General features: G+C 43.9%; 2 protein-coding genes across 14 annotated transcripts in view; both read right to left on the reverse strand.

The window, feature by feature from the left end:
* Positions 1-5,843: 5,843 nt before the first annotated feature.
* On the reverse strand, positions 5,844-8,757 carry LOC118362703 (L-serine dehydratase/L-threonine deaminase-like). The gene is made up of 7 exons (XM_035743262.2): positions 8,257-8,757; positions 7,791-7,830; positions 7,571-7,710; positions 7,344-7,432; positions 6,830-7,057; positions 6,588-6,718; positions 5,844-6,403 (listed from the first exon to the last, which is right to left on the reverse strand). Exons 1-7 carry the CDS (start codon positions 8,407-8,409, stop codon positions 6,210-6,212), a joined length of 975 nt encoding a protein of 324 aa, XP_035599155.1. The 5' UTR covers positions 8,410-8,757; the 3' UTR covers positions 5,844-6,209.
* Positions 8,758-8,894: 137 nt separating this feature from the next.
* Positions 8,895-26,380, reverse strand: part of LOC118362705 (apoptosis-stimulating of p53 protein 1-like) — a 45,787-nt gene continuing 28,301 nt past the window's right edge. For 7 of the 13 annotated variants that reach the window (XM_052486423.1, XM_052486414.1, XM_052486421.1 and 4 more), the window contains 14 exons: positions 25,055-25,156; positions 19,949-20,123; positions 19,316-19,512; positions 18,510-18,674; positions 17,647-17,839; positions 17,139-17,267; positions 13,857-13,939; positions 13,085-13,514; positions 12,077-12,843; positions 11,679-11,819; positions 11,290-11,423; positions 10,936-11,102; positions 10,455-10,654; positions 8,895-10,248 (listed from right to left, as the gene is read on the reverse strand). In XM_052486423.1, the coding sequence (XP_052342383.1) occupies positions 10,207-10,248; positions 10,455-10,654; positions 10,936-11,102; positions 11,290-11,423; positions 11,679-11,819; positions 12,077-12,843; positions 13,085-13,514; positions 13,857-13,939; positions 17,139-17,267; positions 17,647-17,839; positions 18,510-18,674; positions 19,316-19,512; positions 19,949-20,123; positions 25,055-25,156 (2,925 nt within the window). In that variant the 3' untranslated portion in view covers positions 8,895-10,206. The remainder of the gene's footprint in view (positions 10,249-10,454; positions 10,655-10,935; positions 11,103-11,289; positions 11,424-11,678; positions 11,820-12,076; positions 12,844-13,084; positions 13,515-13,856; positions 13,940-17,138; positions 17,268-17,646; positions 17,840-18,509; positions 18,675-19,315; positions 19,513-19,948; positions 20,124-25,054; positions 25,157-26,380) is intronic. The other 6 variants (XM_052486426.1, XM_052486418.1, XM_052486417.1 and 3 more) reach the window with 6 other exon arrangements.

Consider the following 26,380-nt stretch of genomic DNA (forward strand, 5'->3'; position numbering starts at 1 on the left):
ATGGTTTGTCTGAGGGCATAGTGGGATTTCTTATACGCATCCGGGTTAGAGTCCCACTCCTTGAAAGCGGCAGCTCTACCCTTTAACTCTGTGCGGATGTTACCTGTAATCCATGGCTTCTGGTTGGAGTATTACGTACGGTTACTGTGGGGACAACGTCATCGACGCACTTATTGATGAAGCCGGTTACTGATGTGGTAAACTCCTCAATGCCATCATATGAGTCCCGGAACATGTTCCAGTTTGTGCTAGCAAAACATGCCTGTATCTTAGCATCTGCGTCATCTGACCACTTCCGTATTAAGCTAGTCACACATGTAACATGCTGGTAGAAATTAGGTAAAACAGATTAAAGTTTTCTCTGCATTAAACTCCCCGGCCACTAGGAGCGCCGCCTCTGGATGAGCATTTTCTTGTTTGTTTATGGCTTTATACAGCTTGTTGCCAGCATCGGTTTGTGGTGGTAAATAGACAGCTAAGAAAAAATATAGATGAAAACTATCTTAGTAAATACTGTGGTATACAGCTTATCATGAGATAATCTACCTCAGGCGAGCATAACCTCGAGACTTCCTTAATATTTGATTTTGTTATTGACAAATAGACACAGACCGCCACCCCTTGTCTTACTGGAGGCACCTGTTCTATCTTGCTGATGCACGGAAAATCCATCCAGCTGTATGTTATCCAAGTCATCATTCTGCCACGACTCGGTGAAACATAAGATATTACAGTTTTTAATGTGCTGTTGGTAGGATAGTCTTGAACGAAGTTCTTCCAGTTTATTCTCCAATGATTGCACAATGGCCAATAGGACGGATGGTAGAGGCGGGTTTGCTCACTCGCCAACGAATTCTCACAAGGAACCCGGACCTGTGTCCCCTGTATCGGCACCTTCTCTTAATGTGAATGACGAGGATTTGGGCCTGGTCGGATATCTGGAGTAAATCCTTCGCATCCGACTCGTTAAAGAAAAATCTTTGTCCAGTTCGAGGTGAGTAATCGCTGTTCTGATATCCAGAAGCTCTTTCGGTAATAAGAGACGGTGGCAGAAACATTATGTACAAAATAAGTTATAAACAACCTGAAAAAACACAAAGTAGCAGAATTGGTTAGGAGCCCGTAAAACGGCAGCCATCTCCTCCGGCACCCATCTCCTCCGGCACCATTCTTATGCATTCTTAGCAGTTTCATGATGCTTGTATCTAAACCAAAGTAGATCACTTACCCTGTTCCGTGGCTCCATTTACACCAAGAGGACACTTTTTTGGACAAGCTCCATTTTCAAAACTGTAATGTTTACATGAATTCTGATTGTTTCCAGGGATACACATTATCCTGAAATATACACTACTGGTCAAAAATGTTAGAACACCTACTCATTCAAGGGTTTTTCTTTATTTGTGGTGTTTTTTACATTATAGAATAATAGTGAAGACATCAAAACTATGAAATAACACACATGGAATCATGTAGTAACCAAAAAAGTGTTAACCAAATCAAAATGTATTTTATATTTGAGATTCTTCAAATAGCCACCTGTCACGACGGCGATCGACGTCACCGGTCTTCTAGCCATCATCAATCTATTTTTCATGTTCCATTTGTTTTGTCTGGATGTCGCATTCACCTGGTTTTAATTCCCTAATTACATGTTGTATATGTTCCCTCTGTTTCCCCCATGTCCTTGTTGGGAATTGTTTTTTGTAAGTACGTGTGCTTTATGTGACTGGTGCAATACATGTTTTGATGCCCATGTGTGTTGTTATTTTTGTATCCCAGTAGTTATGTACATTAAACGGCTCCGGCTATTTACCAAGCTCTGCTCTCCTGCGTTTGACTTCCATGCCACCAGTTACGCACTCCTGACACCACCCTTTACCTTGAATACAGCTTTGCACACGCTTGGCATTCTCTCAACCAGCTTCATGAGGTAGTCACCTGGAATGCATTTCAATTAACAGGTTTGCCTTGTTAAAGTACATTTGTGGAATTTCTTTCCTTCTTAATGCGTTTCAGTCAATCAGTTGAGTTGTGACAAAGTGGAGGGGGGGGGGGAGTAACAGAACATAGCACTATTTGGTAAAAGACCAAGTCCAAGAACAGCTTGAATAAGCAAAGAGAAACAACAGTCCATCATTACTGTAAGACATGAAAGTCAGTCAATACGGAACATTTCAAGAACTTTTAAAGTTTCTTCAACTGCAGTCGTAAAAACCATCAAGTGCTATGATGAAACTGGCTCTCATGAGGACTGTCACAGGAATGGAAGACCCAGATTTACCTCTGCTGCAAAGTATAAGTTCATTAGAGCCTCAGAAATTGCAGCCCAAATAAATGCAGTTCTCATAACAGACACATCTCAACATCAACTGTTCAGAGAAGACTGTGTGAATCAGGCCTTCGTGGTCAAATTGCTACAAAGAAACCACTACTAAAGGACACCAATAAGAGGAAGAGACTTGTTTGGGCCAAGAAACACGAGCAATGGACAATCGACCCGTGGAAATGTGTCCTTTGGTCTGAGGAGTCCAAATTTGAGATTTTTGATTCCAATCACCGTGTCTTTGTGAGACGTGGTGTGGGTGAACGGATGATCTCCGCATGTGTATTTCCCACCGTAAAGCATGGAGGAGGAGGTGTTATGGTGTGGGGGTGCTTTTCTGCTGACAATGTCTGTGATTTATTTAGAATTCAAGGCACACTTAACCAGCATGTCTACCACAGCATTCTGCAGAGATACGCCATTCCATCTGGTTTGCACTTAGTGGGACTGTCATTTGTATTTCAACAGGACAATTACCCAACACACCTCCAGGCAGTGTAAGGGCTATTTTACCAAAAAGGAGAGTGATGGAGTGCTGCATTAGATGACCTGTCTTCCACAATCCCCCAACCTCAACGAAATTGAGATGGTTTGGGATTGAGATGGACGGACCGCAGAGTGAAGGAAAAGCAGCCAACAAGTGCTCAGCATATGTGGGAACTCCTTCAAGACTGTAGTAAAAGCATTCAAGGTGAAGCTGGTTGCGAGAATGCCAAGCGTGTGCAAAGCTGTCATCAAGGCAAAGGGTGGCTGTTTGAAGAATCTCAAATATAAAATATATTTTGACTTGTTAAAAAAAATATTTTTGGTTACTACATGATTCCATATGTGTTAATTCATAGTTTAGATGTCTTCACCATTTTTCCACAATATAGAAAATAGTACAAATAAAGAAAAACCCTTGAATGAGTGGGTGTTCTGTAGCGTATGTAGATATCTTTTGTTATAAAGAATAGATATTTACCTTGATGGAGTGATGATGAATGTAAAAATGGCTCAACTGCAAGTGTTGGTTCAGGAGTTTTTTTTGAGGGGGGTCGATGTTCTGTTCTGCTCACCCTTCCAAGAGCCAGAGCCAGTGAAGGGAGGGAGGCATGCAGGCATAAAGCATAGGGTGACGTCAGGGGCTGGTTGGTCTGCTTTATGTACGAAGGGTAGCACTTCCAAAAGTTGGCCTGGGAGTATTGCGTAAATATTTAAATTGTCCGGGCCTGCCTATTGTACCCTGCTCAGGGGCTAATAGAGGCATGTAGCTGTAGTGTACAGTCAGTACAGCACAGTAAAACTGCTCCAGGGATAAGCACCCTGTACAGACTGACTGGTCTATGTTGTCAGGCAGGGCAGGCATGACTGTAGAGTTCAAACTAAGGTTCCTGTCTCTGTTCTCTACTTATTCCTGGATTTCTTTATTTTTTTCTCTTTCTGTTCTCTTCACAGGTCTGTTCTGTTCTCTCTCTGACTTTGCTGTACTGTAACTCAACCAGAGTCATTTGTAATGATTTGGTCACTTTCATTTGCCTCACCTAAAGGTCAAAGACGTAGACTTGTTGACTTCATAGTGATCTTTTGATTAAACTCCTGATACCAATACATTTGTTAGGAGGACTGCCCACCTCTGTTAGGCAAAGCCAACCAGACAAGGCCTCTACAACTTCACTGTGGAAATGTGAGAGCTAGGAGCTCTTCATAAGGCAGATAGAACATACAGCAAAGTGAAACAAATGTTTATTTTACGAAGTTTTGATTTCCAGCACTTGATTTATAGTTTTAAACCAAAGGAAAAACCCATCAAGCCTTGCCTACACACTTACATCTAAACATCAAAGGTTGTGATTGATGGAGGATTAATGATTGGTTCAGTACCCGCCCCATCAGTGGCTCTGAGCTTGGCGCTCCTACCTGCACACAAAGAGCATGATGGATAATATGTCATGCTTTGTTTAAAAATGACTGGGATGAATAAAGTTGGGACTGCAACACTATTTCCATGAACTAGTCTACTGTATTATAGACCTAGCGAACAGAACAAAGAAACATTCTTTAGCAGACAGGCAAACTATGCAGCTCTTTGCTCCCGCTCTTAAACCTTTCATATCTCAAACATTCATGTATTTCATCCACACTAAACATTACTAACACATTTGTGTATTTTCACTTAAAAGGCTACACGTGTGATAGTTTTCAATGAAAACTGCTTACAGCGTTACTTCCTTTAACTACATTACAGTAAAGAAAGAAGTTAGTGTGCCAATGTCTATACCTAATATTGTACCAGCCTGTACTTTCCTTGTCTGGAAGGCATCATCATTGATAGCTGAGGCTGCTTCTCAAGTGGCACCTTATTCTTTATATAGTGCACTACTTTTGGCCATAAAAATAATACACTATATATGGAATAGGGTGTAATTTGGGATACAACCTCAGCGAATATGAGGGAAGATGTCCTCTTAAGGGAGGTGGGGAATCAATCCTCTAATGTCTCTGATCTGGCCTCAGATTATCCTTTAAGACTCCATCCCCTGGGGGAGGGATAATAGACTATGACAACAGTGATTAAAAAGCATTTCAAAGAAATTAAATCTTAATCACATCTTCATAGTGGATCTCAATGACTGTCATTTACAACATATCAGTGTCCAAAAAGAGGAAAAGCACCTTACTTTATTTTCTTACTTTTTTAAACTAAATGTTTTACTATAATCTTGAATTGTTATAGTCATGCTGGGAAATCATACTTACATTTGTAAATCAACTCTCTTCCTGGAAAGGCCTGGTAGAACTATGACTGACCTAGTGCCTTGGTGAACTGCTTCATAAGTGTGAGGTAAACCTGTCACATTCAATAAACTCACATAAGCAATGGTGCTATTCCATTCTGTGGTGCTTCTTATGACCCTGTAGCTTGGGAGATGGTGTCTAACTCACAGACATTGTATCCCACAGTTGTGTCAAGTTGTCTGGATGCCCTTTGGGTGGTGGACCATTCTTGGTGCACACGAGAAACTGTTGAGCGTGAAAAACCCAGTAGCTTTGCAGTTTTTGACACACTCAAACCAGTGCGCCTGGCACCTACTAACATACCCAGTTCAAAGGCACTGAAATATTTTGTCTTGCCCATTCAACCTCTGTATGGCACACACACAATCTATGTCTCAATTGTCTCAAGGCTTAAAAATCCTTCTTTAACCTGTCTCTGCTTTTTCATTACTATTTTAGATTATTATATGATAGATTTTATAAGGCTTCTACTGATATCTGTTAAACATAGCCATGTTGGGTTAAGACTGTCTCATCAACCATGTCAGCTTAAACAAAATAGTAGCCTTAATGTATATCAAATAAACAATGGCTATGCTGATAGAAACAGAATGACAACAATGGTTGTCTTCTTAATATAGCCTACCAAGTACACTGGTCTTTTGGTTGGAATTCTCAACAAGGAGTACCACCTGCTGGTAACAAATAGTAACTGCATTTGAACAAAGCATTACATGTACAGATAATAACCACTACTGAATTGTATATCAGATTTTATTCTATGAGACATAAAAGGTTGTCAGAGATTTTCCAAATGTGACACTGATTGCAAAGCAGGGAAATTAGAGGCAGCATTAGTCAACATTGTGAAAATGTATACAACAGGGTGAGAAGCTGCAATAAAAAAAACAATTACGAATCGGTCCTCATAATCTTTCAGTTAAACAGTCTGGAGCCATGACCTGCTGGTAGAAATCCAATAGTCTCGTACTGTATGTGCTGTAGCCAAATCTTGTATTGTTTGATCAACTATGGGACAAGGCTATAGGCCCTGGTCAAAAGTAGTGAACTATATAGAGAATAGGGTGACATTTGAGACTCAGCCTAGGAGCTCCATGTTCTGTGTTCATCTGTTGAGGACCTTCCTGAGATGTTCCAGCTGTGCCTGGTTGATGCTGCTCCCTCCACAGACAATCATGACTAGGGGTCCTGCTAGGGGAACAGGCAGCCGGCCCTCACCCTGCAGTCTCTGGATGACACCACAGTACACAGCCGCTAACGCAGCCCCACAGGCCAGCTCCACCAGCACACGCTCCTCGTCTGGACGGACACACACACACACATATTGTTTTAGTCGTAGTTGTAACAGTAGCTACGTTTCTATAACTATATAATATATAACTATACATCAAATAAAGCAGAGTAATGTATGGAGATGTATTGAACATTTAAGACAATTCTAGAATGCGCCATCTGACAACAGCGGTGTCTGGTATAACCTCACCCAGGAAGGTCTCCACTGCTTGCAAGGCCTGCTGGTCAGTGACCAGCTCTGATATGATGTTCATGTTGCCCTCCTTAATGTACTCAAAGGCCTGGCTGCACACCGTCTTCGAACCCAGACACTTGGCCTCACTGGCAATGCAACCATCATGCCAGATCATTACAATGGAATAGAGTAGAAAAGATTTGAATATAACATAAAGCTAAATGAATATCTCAGTGTAATCTCTGTTCTCTTCTCACCTAGTGATGTCAGGGAGGGTGACTATCTTGCCAGCCTTTACTGCTGCGTTAAGACAGTCTGCTCCCTCAGTCTCCATGCAGATGATGGGCACACTGGCCCAGCCCACTTCCTTCATGCCCTTCACCACCCCACAGAGCAGCCCTCCTCCGCCCACAGATAAAACTACAGCCCCAGGCTTGGATGGAAGAGAGGCCTTGATCTCTCTCACAATACTGGCATGGCCTTGCCTGGGGGAGAATCAAATCAAATCATATTTAGAGTGTAATTTCCAAACAAATGTGTCACCATACACTTTACACAAAATAGAAAGGGGGAAAAAATGAGACAAACAAGAAGAAAAGGGGTGGGGAAAATGTCCATTCAAAAGAAAAGGCAACAGCAACTCCTAATATGAGAAGAATGGTGTTAATTTCACAGAATCTGAACCATTATTTGTGATCTAAGTCGGTCATTCTAGAAGTCATGCCCCTTACAGGCTCATTTAAGGTTGGTGTGACTGGAGTATCTTCTCACCAGAGCAGAGGGTGGTCAAAGGGTGGGACATAGGTCAGGCCATCAGTCTGGGTCAGACGCAGAGCTTCATCATTGGCATCATCCCACACCTGAACACGGAAAAATGAGGCAGACAAATGGCAACAAATACCTGGGGGAACAGAGTAGCCTACAAAGTCCACAAGTAAATCAGTCTTTGGTTATAAGGCTGGAAAAGAGGAGAGGTGGTCACTAATTGGCGGGATTACCTTGCCGACTACTCTGACCGTGGCTCCCTGGTCCTTTAGCTTCTCCCTAATCAGCTCAGGAGAGGATGAAGGCACAATGATAGTTGCTGGAATGTTTAGTTGACGTGCCACATAGGCTGTGGCCATCCCAGCGTTGCCACCTGAACACAACATAAAGATATTGTCATATTGGGGAATGTTTGGATCACTTGGAAATAGTATTATATAAATCGTCTACTACCTGAAGAGCAAACAACTCCTTTGGACTCTGGTCCTGCAATCTAGAAATTAAAAAAAGTATAATGCCATTGATCAGATGTGTATTTTTTTTTAAATTCAAACTGGGAAAGTGTTATTTATATATTGAAACGTTGCTCTGTTCTTATCATCATGAACTCAAGGAAGCATTAAATAAAAATGTATCTGGTCAACACTAGGAGGTGTGATCGCACAAGTGTTTGAGCAGTACTAAATAAACCTGAAACAAAATCTTTATAATAAAGGCGCATATTTTCCATGATGAGCAGAATTTCAAAGGATTGTGCGTGTGAGGTTGTTTGTTTCCAGTATGTAGGCTGATAACTTGCGTAAAACAATAGGCTAATCTGTGAAATGTTACTAAATCTCTATTCTACGTATGGTTGTCATTAGATGTTATGTAAATTGGATTTACGATCATTTTACTTAAACCCTTTGAACGTGCCTACCTTTTGGCACAGGTGTCCGATACCACGGATTTTGAATGAACCGGATGGTTGGGAACTTTCCATTTTTAAATACACTTCGGTCCCCGTCCGTTTTGACATGTCTATGCTCTCCAAAAACGGGCTATTTATGTGAAAGGCTTTTGGGCTTGCCATGAGGGCTCAGGATAACAACGTTGGAAGTATTCGATGTCCCCTTGAATGACAGTGCGTAAATTGCGTATGTGCAAATCCAGGTTTTCTTTTCTCGCCAATGTGCCCAATCCACAGAGAGACTCAATGTTCCGCTGTCAACTAAAATTGCAATTCCGTTGCGGATGACAAGACAATAATAGGCACGAAGTAGGCTGCTGTAGAACAATATTCCGTTTGTAGTCGTAGGCGGTGCAACTTTGTGACAAGATAGCTTGCTGCGACAATCAGTACATGATTTATCCCTGACCTTTGCATAAACTGCCATATCTATCCGTTAATGTGTAGCTTTCAAAGGAGGTGGGATAGATCATAAATTAATCGACACGCCCCCTGTTATTAACTCTAGTTTGGTAGACTGTATGAAAACTGCAGCCAATGTAAGCAAGCATTGTGCATAGCATAGTGAGACGTTATTACTATAACAACATACAACATTCTATGTTACATTTTGTTTTACTCCCATTCAAGGGAAATAATTATTTATTGTGTACATTAAATTTTTTTGCATCATATTGATTGGTGTTTGTTTTGTATGTCACATAACCCATCCATACAGTTGACTGTAATACACAACCAGTATATCAAGCCAGCGTCGGTCAACAGGTAGGCTATACTCAGTGATGAAATTGTGTATCCATTTTCATGATGGCTATTAAATAGACAACAACCAACCTGAAACAAAAATAGGGAAAATAGCACAATGTAGAAACGTCTGCCTAAATTGAACTCAATATGAATACAAACGCCAAAGAGAGATCCTAACTGTAGACCTCCTGTTTGGGTGATAAAGCATTTATATACTGTAGGCCTATGCGTGTTTGATGAGCTTAGTTTCAATTCACACTCATCGTTAGCTTCATAGTTATTATATCTGTATAAGAAAATACTGCATCTCTCACTTTCCTATCCCAGCACTACCTCTTCCCCTCATTCCTTCAGAACGAACACATTTTGGTTCGCAAAAATAAAACCAATATTGTATGACTGTTTTAAACATTCCACATCTCTTTCAGTAGCTTCAACCAGCCTTCAGAGTCGTTCAATAACACCTGCTGTCACATTTCATCATGTCCATTTCTCATCTCGTAAAAACATTATCTTATCTCTCGCTTTCTTTCCTCCACTGAAACCCTGGAGATATGCCTTGCTGGGTAACTGTCCATCTTCATCTAACAGCACTTAGTTCAAACCCACATTCACTAACCCATGACTGCCTCTGTCCTGTCCTCTGCTCCCTTCTCTGAGATTATCACATTCAAGTCCTTACTCGACTGACACACAGGAGAAAAACACTGAGTGAGAGAGGGAAATGGGAAGCCCAGTCCCAGAGTATTCTCTGAATGAGGGGTGGTAGCAAAAAAATAAGTATAAATGGTGCTTCATTGCTTCATGAACCAATGAGAAAAAGTCAGCTTAGTCAGGGAGAAAAGCGAAACCTTAAATGCAGACAGGGATCTATGGATGGTGTATGCTGGCTCTTCTTCCTACTTGATAAGTGACCACCAATATCGAGCCTGTCTGTCCGTCCGTCCGTCCGTCCATCTGTCTGTCTCACTCTGTCTGTCTGTCTGTCCAGATATAGGCCACTCTATCCATGCCCTGGCCCTTGTCCTTTGTTCTGGGGTGGCACAAACTGACACAGAGAGAGGGCACTGTCCAGGCGCTGCTACTGTCTGCAAGTCTTGTCAGCTCCAGCTCTTGAGCCCAGTCCCAGCACAACAACGTGCACTATCTTCTCAGCAACGTGCGTCATCTTCTCTATGCCAGAGAACGTTGTCTAGGCTTGATCCTTGGATACAACTGTAAGAAGAAGAAAACGTTATTGTTCATATTAAGGAATATTCAGTTTATACAGGCATAGGATTTATTATAAAATATTTTGAGATGCCACTTCTGTCATTGGGTTAAAGCTCCTAATCAATTTCAACTAACATTTAATTGGGGATTCATATTAACATCCTGGTGATTTAGACCATAGTTGTATCCATCGTGGTGGCTGGCCTTACCCCTAGCAGGTTGCGTGGCACGTATCCCTCCTTGTCATGTAGTCTGGCCCACCACCATTCTGTCTCAGCGTCGTCCCTGCGGCTCAGAGTGGTAATGGCGTCTCCCTCGTGGAAGGACAGCTCGTCTGAGCTCTGGGCCTCGTAGTCCCACAGCCCGTACACTGACCCTTTATTCATCACACCCAGCTTCTCCTGCACCCCTGGGGGGCGGATAGAGGGGAAGAGGGTCACTTCACAGTTCACATGGAAAAACTATTGAACCTTCCTGACACAAAACCATGGCCTTGTCTAGAAAACCCTGGCTAAACAATAACGTTGGAACTTCACCTCGCCTTCAGATAGGTTAGGTGGAGCTTTCACCATATTGCTTATACCTATCCAATTTTACATATCCCAGCACAAGTTCCTAGTGTGTAGGGTGTAGGGGCTATGGGTTGTTTGTGTTCAGGAGCCATATGTCTCTCTATAGAACACCACTCACCGTAGAGGAACTGGGAACACTGTGTGTATCCATCCTCCATCTCCTCACACTTATCAGCCGCTGTCTCCACGTCACTTATGGTGGTGGCAAAGATGGCCGCCCCTGACTCCACCAGCATCTTACAGAGATGTACACTGTTACAGGAGGCTGCGCAGTGTAGTGGGGTCCTGGATGTATGACGGACACAAAAGGAGAGAGACGTTCATGGAGACATTGTGTAGTCAGTCCATTGACCATTTTAAATACAGGTGAGCAAAGCCAAGGTGAACGAAATAGAAAATATCAAGTGAAAGAGGAACGTAAAAGAGAAATGGTCACAGCAGGGTTTAAACAGTGTATAATGAATGTACTCACCATCCATCGCTGTCAGCAGCGTTGACGTTGACCCCAAAGTCGAGCAGGAACTTGACGATGTGGTGATGTCCAGCACATACTGCGTTGTGCAGTGGGGTGATGCCCTCGTCATTGGCTGTGCTGGGATTCTCAACCTGCATGGCGAAAAGGGTCAATCAGTCACATTTATTTCATTATTCAATTAAATAATCATGATAAATACTGTTTTTTTTTTTTTACATCAACAGTTGTCACAAAAAGCTGTTAAAATGTTTAAAGGTAAGATGATTTAGATGTCAGTTTGAAATCCCTCCCGTGCTTGACAGTCTATGGTATGTAAAATGAGAAGACTCAACACAGTTCATTTATCTTCTGGGGATAATAGTTTGAATTGAAGAGCGTATGATTACCTCATAGATGATCCTTTGCACCAGGTCAAACTCTCCCTCCAGAGAGGCGTCCAGTAGCAGGGCCAGGGGGTTGAACTTGACCCGCAGCCCGTGGCCTGTCCGCTCTGACTCAGGCTTCTTCAGGTTAGTCCTCTTGATCTGCTGAGACAGAGAAAGGGGAGTTACTCTCTACCTAATGTCATGACTAAGGCAGAGAGTTTTTCCTGTGAAGAAAGTGAAGTCTGCAACTCTGATGGCAACTCTTAACATAAGTCAGAGTTACAGTCATCACTTTTTTTTTTCATGGAGTTTTTGCTTACCGTGTGACCTGACCAGGAGAAACTCTGGACCCTATGAATTATGATTTACAAAAAGGAAGCATATTGTTACATTGTGGAGCTGTAGCTCCGCAGGTTTACCTTAGGCAGTGCCGGGGGTGTGACAGTCCGAGGAGAGGTGTCTTTCTGCTGGGGGGACGAGGCCTCAGGGATGGGCCTTGGAGTGGAGGTGGTGCTGGTGGTGGTAGGACCAGACTGGTTGTTGTTGTTGTCTTCCTTGCTGGGCTGGGGGGTGGGCAAGCAGGGAATGGCCTCACTGGGTGGGGGGGTCCTCTGCTGCTGATTTTCATTGGAGTCAGAGGAAGGGGACAGGCGATGGTCTGAATTGGGACCCTCTGCTGCAGTGACCACAAGGGAGGCTGTCTCCATCAGGTTCCCATTAGCATTGTTGATGTTGTCCATGTCAGGACATCCCAGGACACCACCCATGAAGACAGGCTGGTAGAACGGAGTGTTGTTGCTGCCCTCCATGCCTCCGGCCAGGGTGTTGAAGCGCTGGTACAGGAGCTTCTGGATGTTGGGTCCGGTGGGGCCCTCTGGCTCTGTGATGGAGCTGCGTTTCTTCAGCGGGCGCGGCGCGTTGGTCAACCGCCGGCGCAGGACCTCCAGGTCGGCATCGCTCTGGTAACGCAGCGGGGAGTGGGCCACGGGGGTCAGCTTGGTAGGGCTCAGGGGCCGCGGGATGTTCTCCACACTGGGAGGGGGTAGGAGTCTACCCTCTGTGGTGTCCCCTTCCCTGTCCACCATGTCCTCTCCACCCCCCAGGCCTCCTCCTGGGGACAGTGCCCCGTGTTGGAAGGGCACAGGGGAGGGAGAGGTGCTGGAGGGAAGCACTGGTTTCCCATACACTACAAACAAAAGGAGATAAAGACATTATTATAGGACCATACCGATTGAGGCCCAACAGGAAAGTCAAGCGTTATCTGGATTCAAATGGGTTTGCACTTTTGGGACTATTACATTGGTCCTACTGTGCCAGACAAGCTCAATCAAGTGCAGATACATTATTTGAAGGAAATCAAATACTATTAGAACCCAGGTCTGACTGACTCTTTACAAAATATCATGTTAATCTATTGAGGGGTTTACCTGCTTTGACAGCAGATCTGCCTCCTAGTGTGTAGCTCTTGGCTGCAGGCTGCTGCAGGTACATGTGGTAGATGGAGGAGGAGTTCATGGTGGCTGGGCCCTTCCTGGGGGACTGAGGCCTGGAGGAGGACCTGTCTGGGACATAGGGCCTCACAGCCACAGCCAACGGGGGGTCAGGCCTCTCTCCCTGGCCCGGCTGGGGTGTGGGGCTGGGGGGGACAGAGATACGCTGCTGGATCTGCTGGGAGGAGGAACCAGGAGGTGCAGGGGTTGGAGCTGAGCGCTGCCAGGCTAAGGTGGCAGGGGCAGACCTGGGCAGGGAGCTGGTAGAGCAGACTATAGATGGGTGACCAGTAGGTGCAGGGTAAGTGCCATAGATGGGTGGTGGTTTGGACACGGATCCTCCTGGTAGCTTACTGGAGTCAAGGCTCTGTGGAACGAAATAGAGTGAACCAGTTAGATAGACGTCCATGTAGGACAGTAGGAAGGAGAGAGTCCAAGGAATGTGCGAAAGAGCAAAAAGTGAATGGCTGCGTCTCAATAGTTTAAAGTGGATTCTCTACTTGTGTCCTCTCCTTCGTCCTTATTGATCTGAAAAAACAGGGTCTGTGAAAGCAAAATGTTGGAGAATGCCTACTAGGAATTTGCTTTTCATGGTTAGTTATAGAATAACAGTGCTGGTGAAGGAGAGGAGATGATGACAGGAAGCTACTTTAGACTATTGAGAGGTTCTCAATGACCGTAGTAGTGGGAGATGAAGTAGGGATCTCACCTGGTCTGGGCTGGTTTTCCTCCAATCTGAAGGTTGGCGTGAGGAGACACTTTTACTCAGGGTGGGCCACACTGCATCATTGGCTACAGGAGGGGTAGAGAAGAGAGGGATTGAGTGAGAAAGGCAAGAGGTAAAAGAGGGGAGGGGAAAGACAGCAGGACCCGGTAGTCTGTGTATCAGTATAAAGGTTGGGGAAGATGGGCTGTGGTATTCTAGTTATCTTGAGAAGTGATCGATAGAATGTTGACGTAGTCTAAATGAGCACTGAAAGTACAGTTACACACACACACACAACACTGTATTTGAAGAACTAGTACCTGAGGCTAATACGTTTCCATTTCGAGATCACGTTGCTCTCTTTGCCTTGTGTCTCATACTAATCTCGCTTAACCCAGAACTAAAGTCTTGCGTAGTTGGTCAGATGCTCAATTAAGTTCTGGGCCCATATGTGTTAAGAGAAGAGGATAGGAACCGGAACGAAGAGCTCCACCCTCTCTCTTTGCAAGTTAGAGTCCAAATGTTGCCTCCCCTTCCAAAATTTGAAAAATGCTAACACCTGCGAAATCACAATTTGCCCACAGCACCGGGAACTAATGCTGCTCGTTATCCCGCGCATCCCATTGTATCATGACAGATCTCCCGTACCGTTTATGTCGTCTGTCCACTAGAGATTAGTCTCATACAGACTGGCACAGTACAGGAACAGGGTGACCTCCATACCTATATTGCAGGACAGACTGACCTGAGGGACACAGTGTCAGTTCTAATAACAAGGAGTATGTGCTGTGTGTATTTTAGTCCCCGTTTCTGATCCGGTTTAGATCAGGTTAAAGGGATTAGAGAATGTCTATCACTCCAAGAGGATCTCTCTCTCACCCCCTCTCCCTCTCTTCTCTCGCTCAGCTCTCCTGGAGACATAGTCTGTCTGGAGGTAAACTAGTCCCTGCATCCTGTCTGTCTGCCTGCCAGGCTTCCTATTAAACCTGTTGCAGTGTCTGTGCCAGCAAAGCCACTGCTACTCTCCCTTTCAAACATTACAACTGCCCGGTCCTATTAAAGGTGAGCACTAGAGGCGCTACATCATCTAGGGCTGAGCCTGAAATGGCATGCTATTCCCTATATAGAGCACTAGTTTTGACCAGGGCCCACATAGAGCTCTGGTCAAATAAAGTGGACGATATAGGGAATAGGTGGCATTTCTGACGCAACACAAGTCCATCAAAGAGGACACATCATGCCTCTCTCTACATGAGTCCCGTTTGAATTGTACATTCATAGAGGTGGACAACTATGCATCAGTAACCCCTTCTCGAACGTCATAGATCTATTTTTGTCCATACAAATAAACCATGTAGCCTATCTATTTCCCATTATTCAATCGAGGTCATTTCGACTGACCGTGGTATTTTTGGCTACAAATATTCACACAATACCATTAAATTCCAATATAAATAAATGGATTTTCTAGGCGAGAAATGAATGGGACCTCATAGTAGGCCTACAGAAGATGAACACAATAGTTACATAATGATTCAACCTGTAGCTACATAAGAGCGTCTGCTAAATGACTTAAATGTAAATGTAAATGAGGGAAGGCAAGGTTGTGGCATTAGTTTTAGGTAGATGTTATAACTATATACATGCATGTACACTACCGGTCAAAAGTTTTAGAACACCTACTCTTCAAGGGTTTTTCTTTAATTGTACTATTTTCTACATTGTAGAATAATAGTGAAGACATCGAAACGATGAAATAACACATATGGAATCAGGTAGTAACCCAAAAAGTGTGAAATAAATCTAAATATATTTTATATTTGAGATTCTTCAAATAGCCACCCTTTGCCTTGATGACAGCTTTGCACACACTTGGCATTCTCTCAACCAGCTTCATGAGGTAGTCACCTGGAATGCATTTAAATTAACAGGCGTGCCTTGTTAAAAGTACATTTGTGGAATTTCTTTCCTTCTTAATGTGTTTGAGCCAATCAGTTGTGTTGTGACAAGGTAGGGGTGGTATACAGAAGATAACCCTATTTGATAAACGTCCAAGTCCATATTATGGCAAGAACAGCTCAAATAAGCAAAAAGTAACAACAGTCCATCATTACTGACTGACATGAAGGTCAGTCAATACGGAACATTTCAAGAACTTTTAAAGTTTCTTCAACTGCAGTCGTAAAAACCATCAAGCGCTATGATGAAACTGGCTCTCATGAGGTCCGACACAGGAAAGGAAGACCCAGAGTTACCTCTGCTGCAGAGGATAAGTTCATTAAAGTTACCAGCCTCAGAAATTGCAGCCCAAATAAATGCTTCACAGAGTTCAAGTAACCGCAACTGTTCAGAGGAGACTGTGTGAATCAGGCCTTCGTGGTCGAATTGCTGCAAAGAAACTACTACTAAAGGACACCAATAATAAGAAGAGACTTGCTTGGGCCAATGGAAACTTGTCCTTTGGTCTGGAGTCCAAATTGGAGATTTTTTGGAGTCTCACAAAGACCGCCGTGTCTTTGTGAGACACGGTGTGGGTGAACGGATGACCTCCGCATGAGTTTACAACCGTAAAGTATGGAGGAGGAGGTGTTATGGTATGGGGGTGCTTTGCTGGTGACACTGTCTGTGATTTATTTAGAACTCAAGGCTCACTTAACCAGCATGGCTACCACAGCTTTCTAAACACGCCATCCCATCTGGTTTGGGCTTAGTGAGATCATTTATTTTTCAACAGGACAATGATCCAACACACCTCCAGGCTGTGTAAGGGCTATTTTACCAAGAAGGAGAGTAATGGAGTGCTGCATCAGATGACCTGGCGTCCACAATCCCCCGACCTCAACCAAATTGAGATAGTTTGGGATGAGTCGGACTGCAGAGGGAAGGAAAAGCAACCAACAAGTGCTCAGCATATGTGGGAACTCCTTCGGGACTGTTGGAAAAGCATTCCAGTTGAAGCGGGTTGAGAAAATGCCAAGAGTGTGCAAAGCTGTCATCAAGGCAAAGGATGGCTATTTGAATATAAAATATATTTGTTTAACACTTTTTTGTTTACTACATGATTCCACATGTATTATTTCATAGTTTTGATGTCTTCACTATTATTCTACAATCTAGAAAATAGTCAAAATAAAGAAAAACCCTTGAATGAGTAGGTGTTCTAAAACCTTTGACCGGTAGTGTACATAACTATCAGAATTAATGTTTAAGCACTGTTGTTGATATTGAGTTATGCTACTGAAGCCCCTCTCCTTCTGCTGCCCTGGTCCCTGGCTGCCGACTCACTGTTGGCACCGTGGGCCCCTGAGGGGGACCGGGACCCCTCTCTCAGCTCCACGGGGTCCACTATGATGTCTAAATCTGAGACCTTCCATTGGCCGGAGGGCTTCCTCACACCGCACCCCTCCTCCTCTGCTGAGCCGAGACCGCCACACACCGTGGTCACAACAACAACAATAACGACGACAACAACAGCAGGAAAAGACGATACGAGTAAGGGAAGGAGAAGAAGAGGTCCACAGACAGACATGGGAGAATAGAGGAAAGGAAGTTAGAGAAAGCTGAGCCAGATAACACAAAAATAGGACGAGTTTAGATTTGAAATATCTGCTCAGAGGTGTTACGTGCTGCTACCACTCTGAACTAAAATCCTCTACCACCTCCTCCTTACCAATCGCATGACTGTCGAGATAAGATCAACCAAGGTGTCCCAAATAGACAGATATAGTCTGACAAACGGTAGTTTGAGAGTGATAACGTAGGTAAAGCTGCAGAGTGTGGAGCAGGGACTGACCTGATTTAGAGCGGCCATGGTTGATGGGGCCAGTCCCAGGGACAGACTGTGGTTTTAATGGGTCTGGGGGCAGAGCGTAGCCTCCCTCCTGTCTGCCTGGGACGGGGACCTGGATATAGGGACACACAGCGGCCACGCGCCCTGAGCTGCTGGGGGTGGGCTGGGGGGAGGGAGGCCCATTTATCCTGTTAAGCTGTGGAGTGGAGAGAGAGAGACGGGAAATACAATGTCAGCTATGCTTAAAATCACAATGATCTGCTGTAGATTACAGAGAATTTCAAAGAGACAGAGAGTGAAGCCAATTACCTACATACTGAATGTATAAACAGTGCCTAGTGAAATTATTAGCATCTTGTTGGCTTACATTTGCAAATTTAAAAACTTGTTTTAAGGCATCAAAATGTGAAAACTGTGAGTACTTTCACTAGGCACTGTGCAGTGCAGTATGTAGGCGTGCTATGCTACTGCATATGCGCTGATGGTCTGAGTGTAAGAGTGAGTGGGAACAGAAAGTTATTGAGTATTGAGATAGATTGAGTATCTCTGAGAACACAAAGGTATTGAGTATTGAGATAGATTGAGTATCTCTGGGAACACAAAGGTATTGAGTATTCAGATAGATTGAGTATCCCTGGGAACACAAAGGTATTGAGATCTCTGGGAACACAAAGGTATTGAGATCTCTAGGAACACAAAGGTATTGAGTATTGAGATAGATTGAATATCTCTGGAAACACAAAGGTATTGAGATATATTGAGTATCTCTAGAAACACAAAGGTATTGAGTATCTCTGGGAGCACAAAGGTATTGAGATAGATTGAGTATCTCTGGTGAGCTTGTGAGAGTTCCTTCCTGGTCTTACAGGGTTGTTCTCTTTTTGACGTGCCTCAGCTTTTTTCTTGTGCAGGCGCTCGCGGAGATCCCAGATGCGCTTGTCCATCATGGTCACCTCTGTGTTGCGCTTATTCAGCAGCTCCTTGTTCTGCTGCAGCCTGCCGCTCTGCTCCGCGTTCAACTTGTTACGCACCTGACAGAGACACAGAGGGAACAGGGAACGGCATGGCTGTGAGTCACACCAGGGGTCAGATGGATGGGAAATAGGGTCATTCCTGCGTGTGTGTGTGTGTGTGTGTGTGTGTGTGTGTGTGTGTGTGTGTGTGTGTGTGTGTGTGTGTGTGTGTGTGTGTGTGTGTGTGTGTGTGTGTGTGTGTGTGTGTGTGTGTGTGTGTGTGTGTGTGTGTGTGTGCACGAGTGGACGTGTGTGCGTGTTGGTGGCATGGCAGAGTCACGCCAGTGGGCATCCTGTCCTGTCTGTTTAACCAGGCCCTGGCAGGATGAGGGATGAAGAGACAAAAGCTGCAAATGTCCTTCAGAATGAAAATCTAAATCTGACTCTAATCTCCTCTCCTTCATCTGATCTAGAGCTGGATGATGTAACATCCCCCTGAAAATTTGAATCTGAAGTGTCATTACTTTATATAGTGTAATTTCTTGTTGTATTACGTAAAAACACGTGTCACATTAAACTGATCTCTCAGCATGACTCTGTTTCATCATAATCTTGTGGTATTGTGATGAGATGTTTACTTCTGTACAGTACTTGCAGTACTACTGAAAATATCATTTTAAATGGCTGAAGCAAGCACACATTTTCTTCAGGAAATGTACCTGTAGCTCCTGGTAAAGTTTGCGTAGCTCCAGGGCGGCGGTGCCAGTGAGAGGTCCTCCTAGGGGCTGCAGGCCGTTGAGACGTCCCCTCCTTAGGTCCTCCAGCTGCTGGGTGAGCTGGTCCACCTTCACCACAGCTGACTGCAGCTCTGCCTGCTTCTCCTGGAACAGCCCACTCACATGCTGGATCTCAGCCGCTGCATGGGTAGAGGACAGGGGACGCAATACACTAATATCAGTAACTATGTATTATGTGTGTGTATATGTGTGTGTGTTATGGAGAAATCAAAACATATGCTTCAAGTCTGATGCTGTGTGAGAGAAGAGTGAGTATAGTGTATCATTATCAGTGTGTGGCAGGCAGGGTGCAGCCTTGGACGTTATACAGAACAAGACCCTGCTACAGTATGACCATGGAGACGTTAAAACATTCAGAGAACTCCTGTCAACACCCAGACACACCCAGTTCCAGACCACAACATAGGGAGGGTCAGATTCCAGGCTCACTGACAGAACTAAGGAAAGAGATGACATCATGGACAGCTGAACGGAGCCCAGATTCTACTTTCACCACGTTAACAGGGCAGTGTGTGTGTGCGCGCGCAAGCGTGTGTGTATTGGAGCATTGCTTACACAGGTTGCCATTGATGAGCTTGCTGTAGTCCACCTGGCCCCTCATGGCGCGGATCTTCTTTAGTTTGGCCTCCTGACTCTCCACTCGCTCCTTCAACCTCTGCAGCTTCTCAGCCTCTGACGCCGTCTGGCCCTGTGTGTGGTCCTGCTGCTTCAGGTACCTCAAACGCTGCTCCTAAGAGGAGGGGGAGGGGAAGAGAGGGGTGGGGAGGGGAGAGTTGAAGGAGGGACAGAGGGGAACAATGAGTTACAGATGTGGGGAGGTAAAATGTAGTGCAAGCATTCCTCCACTTCATTCAGACACAGATAAAATTACACACACTGACGCAGACACACATATTCGAACACAAGCACATAACAATGACCTGCTTTTAGAAATAACTTTTCACACACACACACACACTACACAGCCACACACACCTCCGTTCTCACAGAAGAGAGCTGAAAGGAACAAAGGACGAAAAGGAAGGAGATGGTAAAGGAAAAAGAGAGTGGAAAAGAGAAAGAAAGTAATAAAAAGTATTGAGAAAAGAGGGAGCAAGAGACACACAGCAAATGTAATCGAATTCAGCTTACTTAGTGGACCTAAACACACAGATTTGCAGAGAAGAGAGAATACACAAACCATTTTTCTCTTAGCAAAACATTTAAAGGGCTTTGCTGCCAACACACATTTTCTCAAATACAAAAAATACCAGCCTTGCAAATGACATACATAGATAATCTAAATAACAAAAACAATTCATACCAGTAGTGGAGTGAGTGAATGAGTGAAAAACAAATCAGTATGTGAATGAGAGCGAATGAGGTAGTGAGTACAAGGGATTGCAAGGCTATGTGGTGCTGACTAAAGAATTTTCAGGTCTGCTCTAGAATGAGCAAACACAATGCAGGTTCTGACACAGAAAGAGAGAGCGAGAGAGAGAGAGAGAGAGAACTGGGCAGGGAGTGTTGACTAAACACAATCCACTGTTCAATAGAAGGACAAAATGAGAGCGGTAACCCACTCTATGCAAACACCCAAAATCACAGCTAATCACACACATTAATACACAGTGTTAATACAGTGAACAAATAAAACATTCCCATACTGACACGTGTATGTACGTAGCTTATAAAGTCATAGAAGCTTCTTTAAACCTCTAGTAGTCAACTGCATCACCAGTATTACCCTAATCATCAACACATAAAAAGGCATCATGGCTGCTTATAGGATAGACAACGTTGAAACATCCAGTGTTTCCTCAGCCCCATAATAAAACAGAAACAGGCATATTTACCTTCAGACTGAGACACACCAGTTAAAACCTAATCCACAATCGGATCTAAACAGGAAATGTGATTATCAATAAAATACTAAAGGATACATGACAAGTTGTCCCCTGATGTCTCAGGTAAATGCTTCCCTGGTGCTAAATTTGAGTTGCCAGTATGTCGCGTGTGGTAAAATAGGGTAAACCCTTAACTGTTAAACCCTCTAGGTTCCTCTCCATCCTCTCCTCTCCTTGAGACAGCCCAGCAGCTGGCTGCTCACCGCTCACCTCATTTCCTGCCGGACATCTATTCCCTTCCTGTTGTTGTCCCTGCTCGTTGTCCCTGGCGATGCATGCTGCCACCTCACACAATGACCATACTGACCTTAGTAACCATAACCCTGTACCTAGCTAGTGACTGCACACAACATCACACACAAGATGATCTAGGAACTGCTTGATGTGTTTAAATGACCACAGAGACCACAACAAGCTGACCACAGCACATGTGACCAGATCAACAACAGACCATGTGTGAACTATATCCCAACCAATCAAAAATCAAGCATAAGCAGAAGTACAATGGTCAGGAAAAACTCTTCCCCAACGCATCCCACCACAAATGCTGTTTGTGATGAGCAACCAACACTATTAAGACATGACAGGCAAGCAGGTAACACACACTCACTGCCTCTCTGACCTTTTAGCACTCATGTTTGCATGTTAATGTATCCTGCATGTAAACAGATGCATCTGTTTTGGATCTTCATCCAAACCCTTTGACAGTGTGCAGGTATCTATTTTCCCTGATAGCATGTTAGCATGTCCCTCTGTCTGAGACCACAGTAAAACAGGCCTCCCTGTCCTGGCCTGTTCCTTAGAGCAGTGGTATTCAAAGTCGGGGTCGCCAACTTATTTATTTTATTCTTTAGGAACAAAAAATGTGGAGTAGAGATTATTGTATGGGACAATATACAAACATGTTACCTGCTTGCCTGTCATGTCTTAATAGAGTTGGTTGCTCAGCACTAACAGCATTTGTGGTGGGATGAGTTGGGGAAGAGTTTTTCCTGACCATTGTACTTCTGAGAACAATATTTTGAAAAATAAAATGTTATTGAGTAAATGTATTTATTGGTTTATTTTAATTTTTACAAGAGATTTTAAAAAACGGAATGAAGTGAAGGTTATTTGTTGATCGAAAAATCGAAATGCACCGATTTTTAGATTGTGTCATTATATTTGGGGTAGGGTCACAAGAAATGATTGTGGACAAAATGGTGTACCCAGAAATTCTGGCTGAAAAAGTTTGAATACCATTGCTATAGATAGGGTGCCATATCAGATGGATCCCTGGTGACATTTGTAAACTGAGGATCTATGTATAGCTCTATAACATATAGATCTGCTCTCTGACCCACATGTTGACTGACTGGAGCCCACAGCAGAGAGAGCAGGGACTGAAACCTGAGCCAAACCAGAACAACTGTCTGTGACCAAGCAGAATGATTTACACTCTGGACACACTCAAATGGCACCAGGTTGATGTTCAGTAGTCACCAAATGGAAGAAAAAGGGACTGAAGTAAGGGGGACTACCCGGACTTGTCCAATGCGAAAAGCTTTGAAGCGTTTTGCTGTAGTGTTCTGTAATGGACACAAACCAAGCTAAACCAACACAACCACTCAACATAACAGAAATTGCCAGACATCTCAGAGACTAAAGCTATAGACACCAGTCGGTATTCTGAATGTGAGGTCAAGATGGTTCCTGGTAAGGCCGCCCGAGTGGAGCAGTGGTCTAAGGCATTGCAGTGCTTGAGGCGTCACTACTGCCCAGGCTTCGATCCCAGGCTGTGTCAAAGCCGGCCATGACCGGGAGACCCATGAAGCAGCGCACAATTGGCCCAGCGTCGTCCGGGTTAAGGGAGGGTTTGGCTGGCTGGGATGTCCTTGTCCCATCGTGCTCTAGCGACTCATTGTGGGGGGACGGGCGCCTGAAAGCTGACTTCGGTTGCCAGTTGTAAGGTGTTTCCTCCAACACATTGGTGTGGCTGGCTTCCGGGATAAGCAATTAGTGTGTCAAGAATCAGTGCGGCTAGACAGGGGCGTGTTCCGGAGGACTCATGGCTCTTGACCTACACCTTTGCGCTTAGTGGGACAATAATTTGTTACGGGAGTTGCAGCGATGGGACAAGACTGTAACTACCAATTGAAAATTACAAAATTGGGGAGAAAAAGGAGTAAAAGTTCAACAACAACAAAATATATATATACAGTACCAGTCAAAAGTTTGGACAAACTCCATTCAAGGGTTTTTCTTTATTTTTACTATTTTCCACATTGTAGACTAAAATGAAATAACACATATGGAATCATGTAGTAACTAAAAAAGTGTTAAACAAATCCAAATATATTATTTATTTTAGAATTATTCAAAATAGCCACCTTTTGCCTTGATGACAGCTTCACACACTCTTGTCATTCTCTCAACCAGCTTCAAATGGAATGCTTTTCCAACAGTCCCGAAGGAGTTCCCACACATGCTGAGCACTTGTTGGTTGCTTTTCCTTCACTCTGCGGTCCAACTCATCCCAAGCCTTCGCAATTGGGTTATGGTCGGGTGACTGTGGAGGCCAGGTCATCTGATGCAGCACTCCATCACTCTCCTTTTTGGACAAATAGCCCTTACACAGCCTGGAGGTGTGTTGAGTCATTGTCCTGTTGAAAAACAAATTATTGTCCCACTAAGCGCAAACCAGATGGGATGGTGTATCACTGCAGAATGCTGTGGTGACCATGCTGGTTAAGTGTGCCTTGAATTCTAAATATATCACAGACAGTGTCACCAGCAAAGCACCCCCACACCATCACACCACCTCCTCCATGCTTCACGGTGGGAACAACACATGCGGAGATCATCCGTTCACCTACTCTGCGTCTCACAAAGACACGGCTGTTGGGACCAAAAATCTCAAATTTGGACTCCTCAGACCAAAGGACAGATTTCCACCGGTCTAATGTCCATTGCTCGTGTTTCTTGGCCCAAGCAAGTCTCTTCTTCTTATTGGTGTCCTTTAGTAGTAGTTTCTTTGGAGCAAATCAACCATGATGGCCTGATTCACGCGGTCTCCTCTGAACAGTTGATGTTGAGAAGTGTCTGTTCCTAGAACTCTGTGAAGCATTTATTTGGGCTGCAATCTGAGGCTGGTAACTCGAATGAACTTATCCTCTGCTTCAGAGGTAACTCTGGGTCTTCCTTTGCTGTGGCAGTCCTCAAGAGAGCCAGTTTCATCATAGCGCTAGATAGTTTTCCGGATTGACTGGCCATCTTAAAATAATGATGGCCTGTCATTTCTCTTTGCTTATTTGAGCTGTTCTTGGCATAATATGAACTTGGTCTTTTACCAAATAGGGCTATCTTCTGTATACTTCCCCTATCTTGTCACAACTGATTGTCTCAAACGCATTAAGAAGGAATGAAATTCCACAAATTAACTTTCAACAAGGCACACCTGTTAATTGAAATGCATTCCAGGTGACTACCTCACGAAGCTGGTTGAGAGCTGGTTGACATCAAGGCAAAGGGTGGCTACTTTGAAGAATCTCAAATATAAAATTACTACATATGTGATTAGATATGTGTTATTTCATAGTTTTGATGTCTTCACTATTATTCTACAATGTAGAACATTTTTTTTAAATTAAGAAAACCCTTGAATGAGTAGGTGTATCCAAACTTTTGACTGGTACTGTATATTATGTTTTTTGTTTATATATATATATATATATATATATATATATATATATATATATCATTGACTATGTGATCAGCAGTGTCTGTGTCCTAGTACCTTGGCAACCAGCATCTGCTGTTGGGCCTCGATCTGTTGCTGTTGACGTGTGGCCATCTCCTGCAGCTCCGACAGAGACAGCTCCACGCTAGGGTTTCCCACCTACACACACACGCACGCACGCACGCACGCACGCGCAAACACACACACACGTACGCACACACATCAGACAAACCGGGAGAAAGAACAAGCTCAAAATGTGGGCCCTCTCAAACAACAAACAAAGCACATCCTCACACACACATATTGACATGAAAACACTGGCTGCATCAGATGATGAAACATTATGCCGTAGAGTTACAGAGACTGGTGTAGGCAGCAGTAGACCTAGATATAACAACGTCAAACATGGAGACAACAGGTCTCATCTCACCGTCTTATGTAAGAGTATTCTCCATAACGTCAAAAAACACATAACTCTCCTCTCTGGTGTGAAGTTACATTAGCTTTGTGATATACAAAATGAATATCAAACAGAATATCACACAAATTTGAATATCAAACATTATGCTCATGATATTAAAAGGTTAGATGCTGACCCGTGATGCTGTGTGCAGGATGTGTGCAACACACAGCTGTCAAAAACAATATATATATTTTGTTTAAATGCATTTCTCAGTGCACACACACTGCAGTCACATGGCGCTCACACACACCAGCCATCATCACTGGACCACTAGGAAATGCCTGGATTGCCTAAACAGGAAGCTTGTCGTCCTGTCATGTCCTGCAATTGTGTATAGTTTTGTGTATAGTCACTGATTAACAAACACAATGCTGTCTCTCTCTCACACACTTTTTATAAAACACACACATTAAGTCCCTGCTTTCACACATAATCTCCCTCAGGTGCTTGATCTCGAGTCTATCCTTTTGAGGTAAAGAGTTTATGGTTTTGTATCTTGAGAAAAGGGCTAGTGAACCGGAAGTCTACAAAGCACAGCTTAGTGAGGTCACTGGACCATTCCAATACATTCCCATTACGGCTAAAGTTGAAACCATGATGTTCAAAGGGAAATACATTACAGCAACCTTGAACAGGCCTCTGGTGCTTTAGCTTGTGGTGCCAAGGCAGCATCTGTGAGCTAGTGAAAACAGGAAGGCTTGCTGTTCGCCTTTGGACAATAGAAGCCACGAGGGAAATAGGGTCATTCCTCTGTCTGTGCGTGTGTGTGTGTGTGTGTGTGTGTGTGTGTGTGTGTGTGTGTGTGTGTGTGTGTGTGTGTGTGGAACAATGAGAGGTGCCTCTGAGTGGTCAATTCATTCATGCCTCAGTCAATGGACATGTCAAGTGTCGCCTGTCACATGAAGATTTCCTGGAATACA

Source organism: Oncorhynchus keta, chromosome 29 (assembly GCF_023373465.1).
Source record: "Oncorhynchus keta strain PuntledgeMale-10-30-2019 chromosome 29, Oket_V2, whole genome shotgun sequence".
In the NCBI taxonomy this organism is placed as follows: domain Eukaryota; kingdom Metazoa; phylum Chordata; class Actinopteri; order Salmoniformes; family Salmonidae; genus Oncorhynchus; species Oncorhynchus keta.

What these genes read in the sequence shown, in the direction of transcription:
- LOC118362703 (XM_035743262.2), bottom strand. Translation starts at nt 8,409, where the DNA reads ATGGCAAGCCCAAAAGCCTTTCACATAAATAGCCCGTTTTTGGAGAGC. An exon ending in AGGAGTTGTTTGCTCTTCAG is followed by an intron (nt 7,711 to 7,790) that starts GTAGTAGACGAT and finishes TGTTGTGTTCAG; the next exon opens with GTGGCAACGCTGGGATGGCC. An exon ending in CGGTCAGAGTAGTCGGCAAG is followed by an intron (nt 7,433 to 7,570) that starts GTAATCCCGCCA and finishes TTCCGTGTTCAG; the next exon opens with GTGTGGGATGATGCCAATGA.